This window comes from Bactrocera tryoni, chromosome 2 (genome assembly GCF_016617805.1).
Source record: "Bactrocera tryoni isolate S06 chromosome 2, CSIRO_BtryS06_freeze2, whole genome shotgun sequence".
NCBI classification, from domain to species: domain Eukaryota; kingdom Metazoa; phylum Arthropoda; class Insecta; order Diptera; family Tephritidae; genus Bactrocera; species Bactrocera tryoni.
Genome location: NC_052500.1, coordinates 47505719 through 47521174, shown reverse-complemented (window position 1 = coordinate 47521174; position 15456 = coordinate 47505719). Strand labels below are relative to the sequence as shown.

At 38.5% G+C, this 15456-nt stretch overlaps 1 protein-coding gene across 1 annotated transcript; it reads right to left on the bottom strand.

Moving 5' to 3' along the window:
- Window positions 1-2841: 2841 nt before the first annotated feature.
- LOC120768735 (protein toll-like) lies at window positions 2842-14385 on the bottom strand. The gene is made up of 3 exons (XM_040095508.1): window positions 14303-14385; window positions 12379-12953; window positions 2842-4733 (listed from the first exon to the last, which is right to left on the bottom strand). The coding sequence occupies exons 1-3, from the start codon at window positions 14383-14385 to the stop codon at window positions 2842-2844; spliced, it is 2550 nt and encodes an 849-aa protein (XP_039951442.1).
- Between the last annotated feature and the right edge of the window lie 1071 nt (window positions 14386-15456).

Genomic DNA, 15456 nt, shown 5'->3' with positions numbered 1-15456 from the left:
TTGAAATGCCGTCCCACAGTTCCCTTATACAGAGTTGTTGACGAGGCGGGCAAGGAGTGCAAGCCGAGTAGAAAATCGTTCGGCTGTCTGTTGTGATTGCAGCTTCTCGACGTCGAACCTTCCTTGTGTTTGGTGGCGTGCGTTTTTTGCTGCACAGAGGCGGGTGCGAATCTTAGCTGCAACAAGATAGTGGTGCGAGTCGATGTTAGGACCTCGGAGCGCACGCACATCTAAAATACTGGAGACGTGTCTTCCGTCTATCACAAGATGATCGATCTGGTTGTTGGCTTTTCGATCCGGAGACTGCCAGGTAGCTTGATGTATCCTGTTGTGCTGGAATCTAGTACCACAGATAACCATATTTCGGGCCCCGGCGAAGTCGATCAGCCTCAACCCATTTGGGGATGTTTTGTCGTGGAGGCTGAATTTACCGACCGTAATGCCAAATATACCTTCTTTGCCCGTCCTGGCGTTAAAGTCGCCAAACACGATTTTGACATCGCGGCGGAGACAGCACTCATAAGCGCGCTCCAAGCGCTCATAGACAGCATCTTTGTTTACATCGTCCTTCTCTTCCATCGGGGCTTGGGCGCAAATCAGCGATATGTTGAAGAACCTCGCTTTGATGCGGATTGTGGCTAGACGTTCATTCACCGGAGTGAATGATAGTACTCGGCGACCGAGTCTCTCTCCCACCACGAATCCAACACTAAACTTGCGCTCCTTTATATGGCCACTGCAGTAAATGTCACAGGGACCTACTCGTCTCTGTCCTTGTCTCGTCCATCGCATTTCTTGGACGGCGGTCATGTCAGCCTTTATTTTCGCGAGGATATCAACCAGCTGGGCAGCGGCACCTTGCCAATTAGGGGTCTGTACATTCCAGGTACATGCCCTAATGTCGTAGTCCTTATTTCGTTTGCCATGGTCGTCATCAAAGGGGGTCTCTCATCCGAGGCTTGTTGCTTCCTTTCATTGGGAGTGTTTTTTTCACGTGGCGAGTCCCAAACCCAAAGCACAACCCTGCGGAGGGAATATTTCGCTTCTCATTTAGCTCGCCTTCAAACGGATGTTCTTAGGCTAGCCAGAGGATACTTGGTTGAGTCATATGTAAAAGAATCGTTTCTGGCCACTCCCAAGTGAATGGCGATCAGAGAACTTTCCTCACTTGCGTGAACTTCTACACATGACTCCATCCTAAAAATTATTTAATGTAAAAAAAAAACAAAGTGGCGGAAATGTAAACGATCCCGTTGAATGACATTTTTTTGCGGCCGTCAACTTCCTGGCTAGGCTTCTTATCCGTAACGAAAAAAGTTATTTTTTTTTTTTAAGTCTGAAAGATTTTGTAAAAAGTCCCATTTTACCTGTGTTTTTCGGGATCAAAATACTTAAATAACTGTAAAAATGCCATTTTTCTCGGAAAAGCGCTCTATCACGCACTTGAGTATAAAATTGTCTATGAAATACGCTTTAGTTCACGTATATCGGTTAAAGAATTCGCTTGCAGTTTTGACGGCTGGATGAAAAAAGTTAGTTTCGAGGAACGAGCCTCAAAGTTCTCCGGTTATATAGACCGTAGCATGAAGTGCAATGGTTCTAGAGCCTATTTCTTCGAAAATATTCGGAGTAAACCAATGAAACTTTGGGACTATAATTTTGAATAGTTTTTCAATTGATTAAAACGATCTTTTTTTTAATTTTGTAAAAATTCTAAAGGTATTTCCCCCTTTAAGTAACAAAATAAGTAATTCCTTTAAAATATGCCATCTTGTGACCAAAAATTGTCTAAATCCAAACAAACTGTTCACACTCCTAGGTACAGAATATGTAGATCCCAGTATCTGTAGTTGACCAAAAATATCATTCAATATGTGCAATAAACATTTGAAATTCAGATAAAATCTTTTCCTGATTATAGTACTTCTATGTATCAAAAATGGGTTGAACAGGGTCAATACTACCTTCAGTCCACATATACCTAATATAAATATTTTTGAACTTCCAGATGATTTTATCCTGGATATATCGGCCAGTATTTTAGTTATCTGAATGAAAATTACGGAACATGTTTTAATCATAGCAGCATATCTTTGTGCTTAAATTGATGAAATTGTGCGAAAACTTGACCTATTTCCCACATAACTAATATCAGGATCGAACATCCAGCAGACTTTTCGCCACATGTTTGGTGATTTTATAAGAGGTACCTTAAAAAGTCAAACAGAGGTCAAGCAAAATATAGTTTACGAAATATAGGCTAGAATTAAGCCTTTTCTTAAGTTTATTATAATTATTTTTGTTTTTGTTTACATTCTCCATTTGCTTAATTTTAATTTTCTTTAAAATTTCAGCTGAAAACTAAATTTTCTTAAAAATGTAACTTTTATTTCAATTCAAAAAACCTTTTTAACAGGACTCGAGGACGGCGCCAGTAATGAAATACTCAGGTATATTTCTGCTTAGGTAAGTGCTTAATTAATAATGATAACGTAATCTTAACTTTATAATGTCATCATACACACTTCCACTTCTGAGTCTAAGAGGCGAAATGCGGGAGAGACCTTTGAGAGTGCAGTTAAAAACGCACTCGTTTTGTATGTATAAAATATGGATCTTTATTATATGCGTAAAGTATACAGTAAAATGAATTAAAAAGTTACTCTGAATATAATAAATTGGGAGTGACTCTTTGTATAACAGATTGGTCAAGATTCTCTCTCATTTTCCTTAGTAGCAATATTTTAAATGACTTTTTGTTTCACAGAAGAATATGGACATTTTATCGAGTATCTACATTTAGTAAATACATATAATATATTTGCATACCTTCCCCCAATTTTATACACTCTCGTCACGCAAACGATTCATCTCAACTTGTCCCATAACATACATTCTACCATTAACTTCAAGCATATCGGAATTCTTCTCTCCACCCAATTTATGGGGCATGGCGTAGCGTAATTTGTCCCAAAATCTGACATCTTGCCAATCCAGATATGTATTCATATTTAAATATGCTTTTAGTTCTCTGTCCAATAACTCACTGTCCGAGATTTCACCATATTTAATCATTATTATGCGCGCACGACCCTCGTTCAATGAGCACTGATGCGCTGTGCGAAACTCCATGCGCGCCCAATCCGACTCGATGAAGTGCTGCGAGAGCACAATGATCGTCCGACGTGACTGTTCCACCGATTCGATGATTTGTTCAGGTATATAAGCGCCAGCCAGCCAATTGCGCTCGTGTGTGCATACACGAAATGGTGGTTCGGACTGTTCGAGTTGCGGCAGTAATGTATGGTTGACGAAGTCTGCATCCTGGTGTGCATATGAAATAAAGGCATCAAATTTTTTATGCTTATCCAGCTGACATTCGTTAATCCAGAATCTTAATATGTTGTGGCCATATAACCAGACTTTAACTTCTAATTTATATTTATAGAATAGTGCGATAATGCAAAGTAAGATAATAATGGCTGACGCTACAGAAATCACAATAACATTTACGAGCTGATAATATGCAGCATTAACAGGAGAAGAACACAATTCTCTCAGATTTGCTGTTAGGAGTGTAACGTTCTGCTGATTAACACAAAGTAACTGGTCGGCATCGGGTATGCGTGCCCGATGTGTACGAATGGTGTACAGCAATTGCTGCGCGCTACAGTCGCAAAACCAAGGATTTTCACTGAGATAGAGAAATTCTAGTTTTGTGCTGTCATTGAGGTATGTACGCAAAAATTCATCATCTAAAGATTTTAAGCGATTATTTCGTAGATCCAAAACTGTCAAATTGGGCGGCAGTTGAGTGAGATTTATGTTCGTGATTTTATTGTACGACGCGTTGAGTTGCGAAACGTTACCATAGCCGAAGGTGGTGTTTAGCGGCAATACAATGAAATTATTATCGCTAATATCAAGTACCGAACTCTTGAGCCCAACTTGCTCGGGTCGTGGGAGCTGCTCGATATGCTGCGTACCCTTGCATTTGATGTGCAGGAATTCAGATTGTGTGTAACAATTGCATGTGCTAGGGCACATTACCGGTTTCCAAGGACACATTTCATTACGTTCCAGCTGCGCGAGATCTTTTGACGTCTGAACGCACCTCAAACCATTGAACAGCGAACGATAGTTTTCGCTGTAAATCCAAGCAAATTTACAATCGCATTCGACCGGATTACCAGTCATTTTGATTTCGCGGTGACAATCGTCTGTTGTATTAAAGACATTTTTTGAAGCAAACACGTTTTCAATCAAATTGTGCTCTAAGTTTATTTCAAAAGGACATGTAATGTCCGCTGCTACAAGCCAATCCAAAGAGAATTCACGCAAACGATTGCCACTTAAATTGATTACTGTTAAGTTAAGCTTGCCACCTTCGTGAATTTCTGGTTGGAACCTTGTGATATAATTAAGACCGTCCGCTAAAGTCAAATTCATGCCCATATTGCTGTATCGAAATATTTTCAGTGACTTTGGCGTTGCATTGACGGAAGTCTCGTTGCACCAAATAGTTTGCAGTTGGTTCTGACTTAAGTCTAGCTTATGCAGATAATCCAGCGGTTTCAGATTTTCCATAAGATTTGTAGTGTCGTGCAGGAGATTGCCACCAAGTTTCAATTGCCATAGCCAAGGAGTGTGATCGAAAAGGTTAGGCGTTAGGCATGTCAATAAATTGTGACTCAAATCCAGTATTAAAAGTTGATGCTGATTTGCAAATAGATCTTTGGGCAATTCGTGAATGTTATTACGGCTTAAATTCAGAGAATTCAATTTCGTTAGCGCTGTAAAGATATTTGCTTCCAACCTTCGCATATTATTTCCGGCTAAGTCAAGCTGTCTGAGCGCAGTGAGGTTTTCAAAGTGAGTTTGCGTCAAGTTTTGTAGCTTTAAGTACTTGTTTCTTAGACCTTGAACGCTAAGCGTGAGCGTTTCCAGTTGGTAGTGTTTAGAAAATATGTAAGTTGGTATGCTTATAATATCTGCTGTTGATTTTACAATTAATTGTAGGTTAAACACATTTGGAATTTGAAAGAAATCTTCTTTTTGTTCTGCAGCAAAGTCACTGTTATAGACAAATGTTGTTTTATTCGGCTTATCGGTATATATTATAATTGCCCGCATTTTGGAATTCATATAGATTTCGTGCGTGAAATTCTTGCAATCTTCTACTACGATATTACGGGTTTTAAGTAAAATTGACTGAAATTTGCGCTCGAGTAGAAAATTGCTTTTAAGTTTTGTTTCTCTGTTACAATGTACCAGCAGTGTCTGATCGTGTGAATGAAAGCAGATTTTAGCTTTTAGATAGAATTCGTCGGAAACAGTACAATAAAGATCACAATAAGTCCCCACTTTCCTATAGCAATCGGAGGGCCAAGTGGGGAGTGGTTCAACTGTGCTTTTGATTAACTCCATTTCAGTAGTGTTCGCCAACAGAAATTTGTTGTTTATGATCAGTTGACTTAGTATGTAGGCGAATATTATATACATCTTGCTCACTTTTAGTTTCTTTAAAATTAATTTGCTGTTATTGTTTTTATATTTCCTCCACAATAAATCGGGCTTGCAAACCAACTCACTTCCACTTACTGAAATACTAAAATATAATATCGAATTGGAAATCGTATTCTAATTCCTTATCAAGTAAAATATTTGTGAAAACCGCAAACTCTTTTAACACTCGCCTTTGTGCGATAATGCACCGAAGCTAATATACCCTTCACAGGTGCCTTTCTTTTAGTAACTATGTGTTCAGTTTGTATGGAAGCTATATGCTATAGTAATCCGATCTGAACAATTTTTACGGAGATTGTATTGTTGCCTTAGAAAATAATCTATACCAAATTTGGTGAAGACATATTGTCAAATGTGAAAGTTTTCCATACAAGAACTTGAGAAACCGTAGAAACCGCTTAAGCGATTATAGCCGAGTTAACAACAGCGCGCCGGTCGTTTCTTCTTTTCGCTACGTGGCGCCAACTGGATATTCCAAGCGAAGCCAGGTCCTTCTCCACTTGGTCCTTCCAACGGAGTGGAGGTCTTCTTCTTCCTCTGCTTCCCCCGACGGGTACAGCGTCGAATACTTTCAGAGCTGGAGTGTTTTCATCCATCCGGACAACATGACCTAGCCAGCGTAACCGCTGTCTTTTAATTCGCTGAGCTATGTCAATTTCGTCGTATATCTCGTACAGCTCATTGTTCCATCGAATGCGGTATTCGCCGTGGCCAATGCGCAAAGGACCATAAATCTTTCGCAGAATTTTTCTCTCGAAAACTCGTAACGTCGACTCATCGGTTGCTGTCATCGCCCAAGCCTCTGCACCATATAGCAGGACGGGAATTATGAGTGACTTATAGAGTTTGGTTTTTGTTTGTCGAGAGAGGATTTTGCTTCCCAATTGCCTACTCAGCCCGAGGTAGCACCTGTTGGCAAGAGTTATCCTGCGGTGGATTTCTAGGCTGACATTGTTGGTGGTGTTTACGCTGGTTCCAAGATAGACGAAATTATCTACAACTTCAAAGTTATGACTGTCAACAGTGACGTGAGTGCCAAGTCGCGAGTGCGACGACTGTTTGTTTGATGACAGGAGATGTTTCGTCTTGCCCTCGTTCACTGCCAGACCCATTTTCTGTGCTTCCTTGTCCAGCCTGGAGAAAGCAGAACTAACGGCGCGGGTGTTGAGGCCGATGATTTTAATATCATCGGCATACGCCAGCAGCTGTACACTCTTATAGAAGATGGTACCTTCTCTATTTAGTTCTGCGGCTCGAACTATTTTCTCCAAAAGCAGGTTGAAAAAGTCGCACGATAGGGAATCGCCTTGTCTGAAACCTCGTTTGGTATCGAACGGCTCGGAGAGGTCCTTCCCGATCCTGACGGAGCTTTTGATGTTACTCAACGTCAGTTTACACAGCCGTATTAGTTTTGCGGGGATACCAAATTCAGACATCGCGGCATAAAGGCAGCTCCTTTTCGTGCTGTCGAAAGCAGCTTTGAAATCGACGAAGAGGTGGTGTGTGTCGATTCTCTTTTCACATGTCTTTTCCAAGATTTGTCGCATGATGAATATCTGGTCGGTTGTTGATTCTCAAGGCCTAAGGCCATACTCATAAGGTCCAATCAGTTTGTTGACGGTGTTCAATCTTTCACACAATACGCTCGATAGAACCTTATTAGCGATGTTAAGGAGGCTTATCCCACGGTAGTTGGCACAGATTGTGGGTTCTCCCTTTTTGTGGATTGGCCAAAGCACACTTAAACTCCAATCGTTGGGCATGCTTTCGTCCGACCATATTTTGCAAAGAAGCTGATGCATGCACCTTATCAGTTCTTCGCCGCCGTGTTTGAATAGCTCGGCCGGCAATCCGTCGGCCCCTGCCGCTTTGTTGTTCTTCAGGCGGGCAATTGCTATTCGAACTTCTTCATGGTCGGGTAATGGAACGTCTGCTTCATCGTCATCGATTGGGGAATCGGGTTCTCCTTCTCCTGGTGTTGTGCGTTCACTGCCATTCAGCAGGCTGGAGAAGTGTTCCCTCCATAATTTAAGTATACTCTGGGCATCAGTGACTAGATCACCTTTGGGGGTTCTACAGGAATACGCTCCGGTCTTGAAACCTTCCGTAAGCCGCCGCATTTTTTCGTAGAATTTTCGAGCATTGAGTTGCTTACAAAATATAAAACAATGACAATCGATTAATATCTATGATGATCTCTATTCAGTATATTTAAGATGGCAGACAAGAGTTGTTTTTAGTTTTGTGACTTGCTAACTATCAGGTCTCAAATTTGAGGCAATATTTTGAGACTAATGCTAGAGACTGTTTAGTGAAAAGTAACTAGTCACAAATTGAGACTTTACCTGAAAATGTCTCAAATAGAGACTAGAGACTGGTTACAGAATCCCGCTATAAATTTATACGAGGCTGCTATATATATTCTGGCCTAGGGCAACACTAAGTGTTGCCAGGTGCAATCTGACATTTCCATTGGAAAGTTTGACATTTTTTAGCATAACATCACTCAGAACGCTTTGTCATTTAATCGTGAAATGTTTTATTTACAGGGAATTAAAAAATTTATCTCGGCCAAAAATTTTAATTAACTCGTGAACATTTTCGTGCGATCATTTTTCACAACTTTCAACGTGGATTATCACGACAAGAGTGCATCGATGAAGTAAAATCTTTGTATGGCTATGAAGCACCATCCCATAGCACTGTGAAAACTGGTACAACGAATTCAATCGTGGCCGACGCTCGCTCAAAGACGAATTCCGTGAAAGTCGTCCAAAAACAGCCGTTGTGCCAGAAAACATCGATGCCGTACGTGAACTGATAATGCAAGGCCGTCATGTAACATACCTTCAGATAGAGGCATGCCTATGCATTTCTCCCACCAGCATACACTCGATATTGCATGAACACCTGGCCGTAAAAAAGGTTTGTTCTCGTTGGATCCCTCACAATTTGACAATCGCTCAAAAACAGGCTCGTGTGGATTGGTGTAAAGAAATGCTGAAAAAATACGATCGCGGTGCTTCAAAAGACGTTTATAAGATCGACGAATCATGGATCTATGCGTATGAGCCCGAAACAAAACATCAATCGACAAACAAAAAAAAAACAAAAACAAAAAATCATTTTCGTTGATAAATATGCCTATTTACATTATTAGGCCAGAAATATACATACATATATGCATAGCAACCTACGTAGCAACGCCATTGAAAGGCGTAAGCGAAGCCATAGTAAAGCAGTGTATCACAATAAATTCGGAAAATTGTGGTTAAATACTTTAAAAAAATCATTCAGTTGGGCCCATATATTTGGACCCGCAAGATGTTATATTTGATGACATTATTGATATTTTATTTGAATACTATTAAGTGAAAGAATTAGATAAAATTTAAGAGTATATTATATAGGAAGTAGGTTTAGCTGTCATCCGATTGCGCTCAATTTCACAGTGTACTAATATGAGCAAAAAATAGTAAGATTGTATTCATTATTTAAAAAGTCTTAATTTAGTTTTCAAAATCTATGTCGTCCCCAGCAAAATAATTATTTTGGCATCAACACACTTTTGCCGACGTTTTTTCCATTCCTTGAAACAGATGTTAGGGTCGATTTTGGAATAGCCTTCAATGCGTCTACTGATTCACGATTAATGTCTTCAATTGCTTCAAAACGGTTTTCCTGGAGCGGTCGTTTAAATAAATACCCCGAAGACACACGGAGCTCAAACAGGTGAATAGGTGGTTGCAGCATGATATTGGTTGAAAATTTGGCGAAAAACTCACAAAGAATCAATGCAGTCGCCACACCTCGATAATCGAAAAAAACTGTTAGCTTAACCTTGTTTTTTGCGTTGCCTTGAGGTGTTTTTATACCCTGAATAGGGTATATTAAGTTTGTCACGAAGTTTGTAACAGTCAGAAGGAAGCATCTGAGACCCTATAAAGTATATATATAAATGATCAGTATATTGAGCTGAGTCGACTTTGCCATGTCCGTCTGTCTGTCTGTCCATCTGTCTGTATATATACGAACTTGTCCCTCAGTTTTTAAGATATCGTTTTGAAATTTTGCAAACGCCATTTTTTCTTCAAGAAGCTGCTCATGGGTCGGAACTGTCGATATCGGACCACTATAACATATAGCTGCAATACAAACTGAACGATCGGAATCAAGTTCTTGTACGGTAAACTTTCACATTTGACGTAGTATCTTCACGAAATTTGACATAGATTACTGCTTAAGGTAATAATATAATAATATGGCATATAGCTTCCATACAAACTGGACACATAGAAATACGCCTGTAAAGAGTATATTAGCTTTGGTGCCAACGAAGTTAACAGTTTTTCTTGATTTGTGTACTGGAAACTGAACGAATGAAGTGGAATTTAAAGTTTTGCTATATGGGAAGTAGGCGTGATTATTATCCGATTTTAATCATTTTCACAAGGTGATATACAAATATGAAAACAATACAACATGTCAAGTTTTATCGAAATCGGGTCTCAGTCGGGTCGGGAGATATGAGATTTCATCAAAAAGTGGACAGTGCCACGCCCATCGTCCAATTTTTACAGCGGCTCTTATAAAGCTTCCTCATACCACCTCGGTGGTAAAATTTAATGTCTTTGGCGTATTTAGTTATAGATTTATCCCGCTTTCAGTAGTTTTTAACAGTACCGTTATATAGGGGGAGAACGGGTTTTTCATCCGATTTCGTCCATTTTCACAAATTTGGTAGGAGTTTTTAAAATATTCGTGCTGAGTGAATTTGTTTTTGTAGCTTAAGTGGTTTAAAAGATATATACATTAAATTTATTATTAGAGGGCGGGGCCAACACCACTTTTTCAAAATTGTTTTCTTAAATGAGCACCTGGCTACTGCGTTCCTCTGTGACAAATATGAGTTTCATATCTTAATTTGATGCTTAGTTATGGCACTTTATATGTTTTCGGTTAAGGGGGTATTCTGGTCAAGAAGCATGAATTTCAGGTAATTTTTAAAGTGTCGTAAAACAAGGCAATTAATATTTTTACTATCCATTTTGTATTAGTTATTTGTTAATTTTAGAAGAATACAGAAAAAAATTAAAAATTAAAAAAAAGTAAAAAATTTCAAAAATTATGAGTTGACGAAGTGGGGGGTCTCTAAAAATTTCCACGTGACCATACCTATGATTTCAACCCTCCTAGTTATCTGAAACGACTGGCGCGCTGTTGTTAACTCGGCTATAATCGCGTAAGCGGTGTCTACGCCAATTAACTCGAATCTTCCTAGTACTTTTATTGTCTGAGATTTCTGAAATATTTAAAGAGATGACTTTTATAGGTCCAATGATCACTTACGTACCATCCTTATTTTAAGGCATCATTCCTAAACCGACTTTTGAGGTGTGACCATATGGTCACACTGGGCATGATATGGGGTAATTTTTCTCATGTTTTTATTTGAAGTAAAGGAAAGATTTATCCCACATATTTTAACTAAACAAGTGTGAATTAAAAGAAAATGATTTAAACAGTTATTTAAGTATGTATTGAAAACTATTTTTTGTTAAAATAATATACATTAAAAACTATTTTTTATAAAAACATTTTATACCGTATCGTATTTAATAATTAAGATGGCATATGATATTTCTCAAAACATTTTACGCAAATCCCAACGTTACATTTCGAGCACTCGGTTCTACCAACAGAAACGCACAAATCGGCGGCACAACGTCTTCTTTTTTCGCATGGACGAACGAAATGATTGAGCCCATCATGTCTCAATGTCTCCTCTGCTGTTCCTTCCAAAGACCTTTTTCGAGGACCCTTTGATTTGGGGCGGTCACCAAAGTGCTTACAATAGTAAATGGCTATTTGTCGCCGAAACTCGGGCTGAGGTATTTCTGGGTAGACTGATCTGTGTAGCAGCCAGCTATTTTGTACCGATACGTCAGCTACCCACGTAAAGATACTATTCCACCTTTCTTTCCTCTTATACCTATTCGATACAAGCCCACATTCTGATCCATACGATCTACGCCGCTTATATATTTATTGTATTCCCTGATAACTAATGGCCGTGGAACATCAATAATTTTTTTGTGATTCTGTGAGTATCGAACTGCATTTGTTACCGGGTTTGCGCCATACGTAGTCGAAGCGATGCTAACAACTGCGTTATCATTCCATTTTGTGAGAAAAATATTAGCTTCTTTCAATTTTGTAGACTCAATATGAACACGCTCCTCATTTTTCAATATTTTTTTATGTTCAATCGGGTTACTTTTTGGCAGCCGTTTCCCCGGATCGTACCTGTTGCGGTATATCCTCGAGCTTTGAAGTAAACTAACAGAGGAACACTGGTGAAAAGATTGTCAAAATAGAAGGAAAATGGTAGATTCTGAACCGCTGGTGTAAAATCGTCTATCATATTCACCAGTGGAGCTGCGCATTTTCCAAATGTTTGCTCGTAGGTACTATTGGCACGAGGATTGTTTCCTTGATAAATTTCAAAATTAACTAAATATCCCGATATCGTACACAAGGACCAAACTTTATAACCGAACCGTAATGGTTTTCCTTTGATGAACTGCTTGCATCCGTGACGCCCAAAATATGATATCAAGCTCTCGTCAAATGAAAGCTGTTGTTGCGGATGGAAATGCTTCAGCATATTTGATTTTAAGTGGTCGGTTAAGGACCGCAGTTTCCACATCTTATCTCCGTCAGATGTTTTTTTACAACTATCCTCAAAGTGTAAGAATCTCAAAATTTCCTCGAATCGATTTCTACGCATGGCTAAGTATACCATCTCATTGCGCATGTCATTGTCAACGCTCCAAAATGACCTGAACGTACTTCGACCATTGTATCCACTGACCAACAAGATGGCTATGAAAACTTTAAGCTCCGCACTGGTAATTTGAGGATTTGGTTTACCAAGAAAAATTGCAAATCTTCGCGATTCGTTTATAATGTGCTCTATGAGTTCATCGTCAAAAAACTTTTCAAGTTGCTCATGAGGCTTCACCTTACAGTCTACAAAATTTCGTGAAGGGAAAATGGGGATCAATCCGTCCGAGTTATCTTCTACCCACGCAAAATGTGATCCCGTACGTAACAGTGGCGGTTCTATTGACATTTCGCCCTGTTTCTCTAACAAATTAGTTTGCAAGTTCTGAGTAGAGTTTTCTAATATGTCGATCAACACAGAATCAGCAACTTCCAAGTCATCCTCCTCATCATCATTATCAATCGTTAAAACCCTATTACCACTGCTCATCACTAACCCACAAGGTGCCTTCAATTGACCAACACATATATCCTCTGGCTTACCTACGTCGTCATCATCACCCTCATCTTCTCCACTGATTGCACCATTTTCGTTGTCCGGAGGAAAGATATATAGAGCAGCGGGCGAATCTTCTTCATCGCTATCACAAAAGTCATTTAGATAGTAAATAACCTCTTGTGTGTTTAAACGTTTGAAAATTTGGAAAGAATTCACCACGAATTATAAAGTTTTGAACGAAAATTATGTTACATAAATTGAGCCTTTAATCTAGCCCAGCGTGACCATATGGTCACACCAGGAAAAAATACAGTTAATGGTCAACAAGAACATTTTATTTTTTTTCAAAATATAGTTGTCATATATTTTCACTTTATTATTATTCAAATTGAAACTTAACTTCTTTTAAAAACAACACACTTCAAAAACTATTACGGTACTTACCTTTTGTTTCTATCAAAATTCGCATTTTTTGCCATCTTTTTTTCTTTCAACTTTTTCACACCTGCCCACTTCGAAACAAAGACACTTTATGAAAAATTTTAAACGCAATTCGCTTCGCGCATGTGTATTTACATGGAAAAAGCTAGTTCAAAGGAAATTATTTGGGTGAGCTCTGATTTTTTTTTTTTAATTCAACTACTACTTCGTGCGTGACCATATAACTGAGTTAAGTTATCTGAAACCAAAAAAAAAGATTACTAATCGGAACTACGGAAAAGTGGGAAAAAATTTTTTTCACAAAATGGCGACTGTCTGAAAAAAAAGTTTTTTTGGATCACTTTTTCTGACTATTTCGAATTTTTTAAAAATAATAAAAATAAAAATTTGGGGATGGGGCTAGTACCAACCATAGACAAGCCTATAAAGAAAGCTCTATAAAAATTTCAAGTAAATCGGTGCCGTAGAACCTGAGAAATCGTGGGTATCGTTCCGAAAAAGTCAGTTTTGAGAAAAACGCGCTTAAAGTTTCGCGTAATGTCTTTTGTTCGATTAGTTCCGGCCGAAGCAGTTTGGATGCCGGGTCAGAAAAATGCATATAACTCCGAAAATAATTTGAATTTTGAAAAATCCTCTTGTACACGTATTCTTGAATAGTTAAACTTTAAAAATATAAAAAAAAAAAACAAAATTAGATTTTTTTAAATTTCTAGACCAGAATACCCCCTTAATGGCGAATTGTGGGCGTGGCAATAGTCTGATTACTTTTATTGTACTAAGAAACCTGCATACCAAATTTCATCAAGATATCTTAATTTTTACTCAAGTTACAGCTTGCAAAGACGGACGCACGGACGGACGGACAGACAGACAGTCAACCGGATTTCAACTTTTCTCGTCACTGATCATTTATATATACATAACCCTATATCTAACTCGATTAGTTTTAGATTGTGTGTAATAATTGCATGCGCTAGGGCATATTACCGGTTAAAAGCACACAGTTCATTACGTTCCAGCTGCAAGAGATCATTTGACGTCTGAACGCACCTCAAACCATTGAACAGCGAACGATAGTTATCACTGTAAATCCAAGCAAATTTACAATCGCACTCGACCGGATTGCCAGTCATTTTGATTTCGCGCGCACAATAGTCAGTTGCATTAAATACATTTTGTGAAGCAAATATGTTTTTAATGAAATTGTGCTCTAGGTTTATTTCGAAATTTTGTCAGTAACATTGGCGTTGTATTGACGTAAGTCTCAGTGCTCCAAATATTTTGCAGTTTTTTCTGACTTACGTCTAGCCTATGTATTAATAATCCAGCGGTTTCAGATTTTCCATAAGATTTGTAGTGTCGTGCAGGAGATTGCCACCTAGTTTCAATTGCCATAGCCAAGGAGTTTGATCGAAAAGGTGTTTCGTTAGATATGTCAATAAATTGTGAGTTAGATCCAGTATTAAAAGTTTACGCTGATTTGCAAATAGATCTTCGGGCAATTCCCGGATTTCGTTGCGGCTCAAATTCATACAATTCAATTGCGTTAGCGCTGCAAAGATATTTGCGTCCAACAAATGCATATTATTTCCGGCTAAGTCAAGCTGTCTGAGCAAAAAGAGGTTTTTAAGGTATGTTTGCGTCAAGTTTTGCAGCGATTTCCAGTTGGTTGGTTGGTTGGTATATCTGTAACATCTGTTATTGGTTTTATAATTAATTGTAGGTGAAGTAAATTCGAAGCCGAAAAAAATATTCCTTTGGTTCTGCAGCAAGTTAAGTGTTATATGCAGCTGTTTCGTATACAATTAAAATTTCTCGCACACTGCCAGTCATAATTATTTGGTGTGTAAAATTCTTGCAATCTATCACGACGAAATAACGGGTTTTATCTAAAATTGACTGAAATTTGCGCTGGAATAGAAAATTGATATAAGTTTTTGTTTCTATGGTACACATTTTCTGGTAGTCTGGTAAAAGTCTGATGTAAATATCATTAAGTTAGTAGGAAACTTTACAATAAACATCGGCAGTGCCATCGCAATCACAAGCACTCTTCTCATCCCTATAGTAATCAGGGGGCCAAATGGAAACTGGTTCAACAGTAGTTTTGATTAACTTCATTTCGCTAGTTAAGTACTGAAGTACTAAAATATAATATCGAATTGGTGCGCTTTAAGAATTTTAAATCTTATTCCTTATCACGA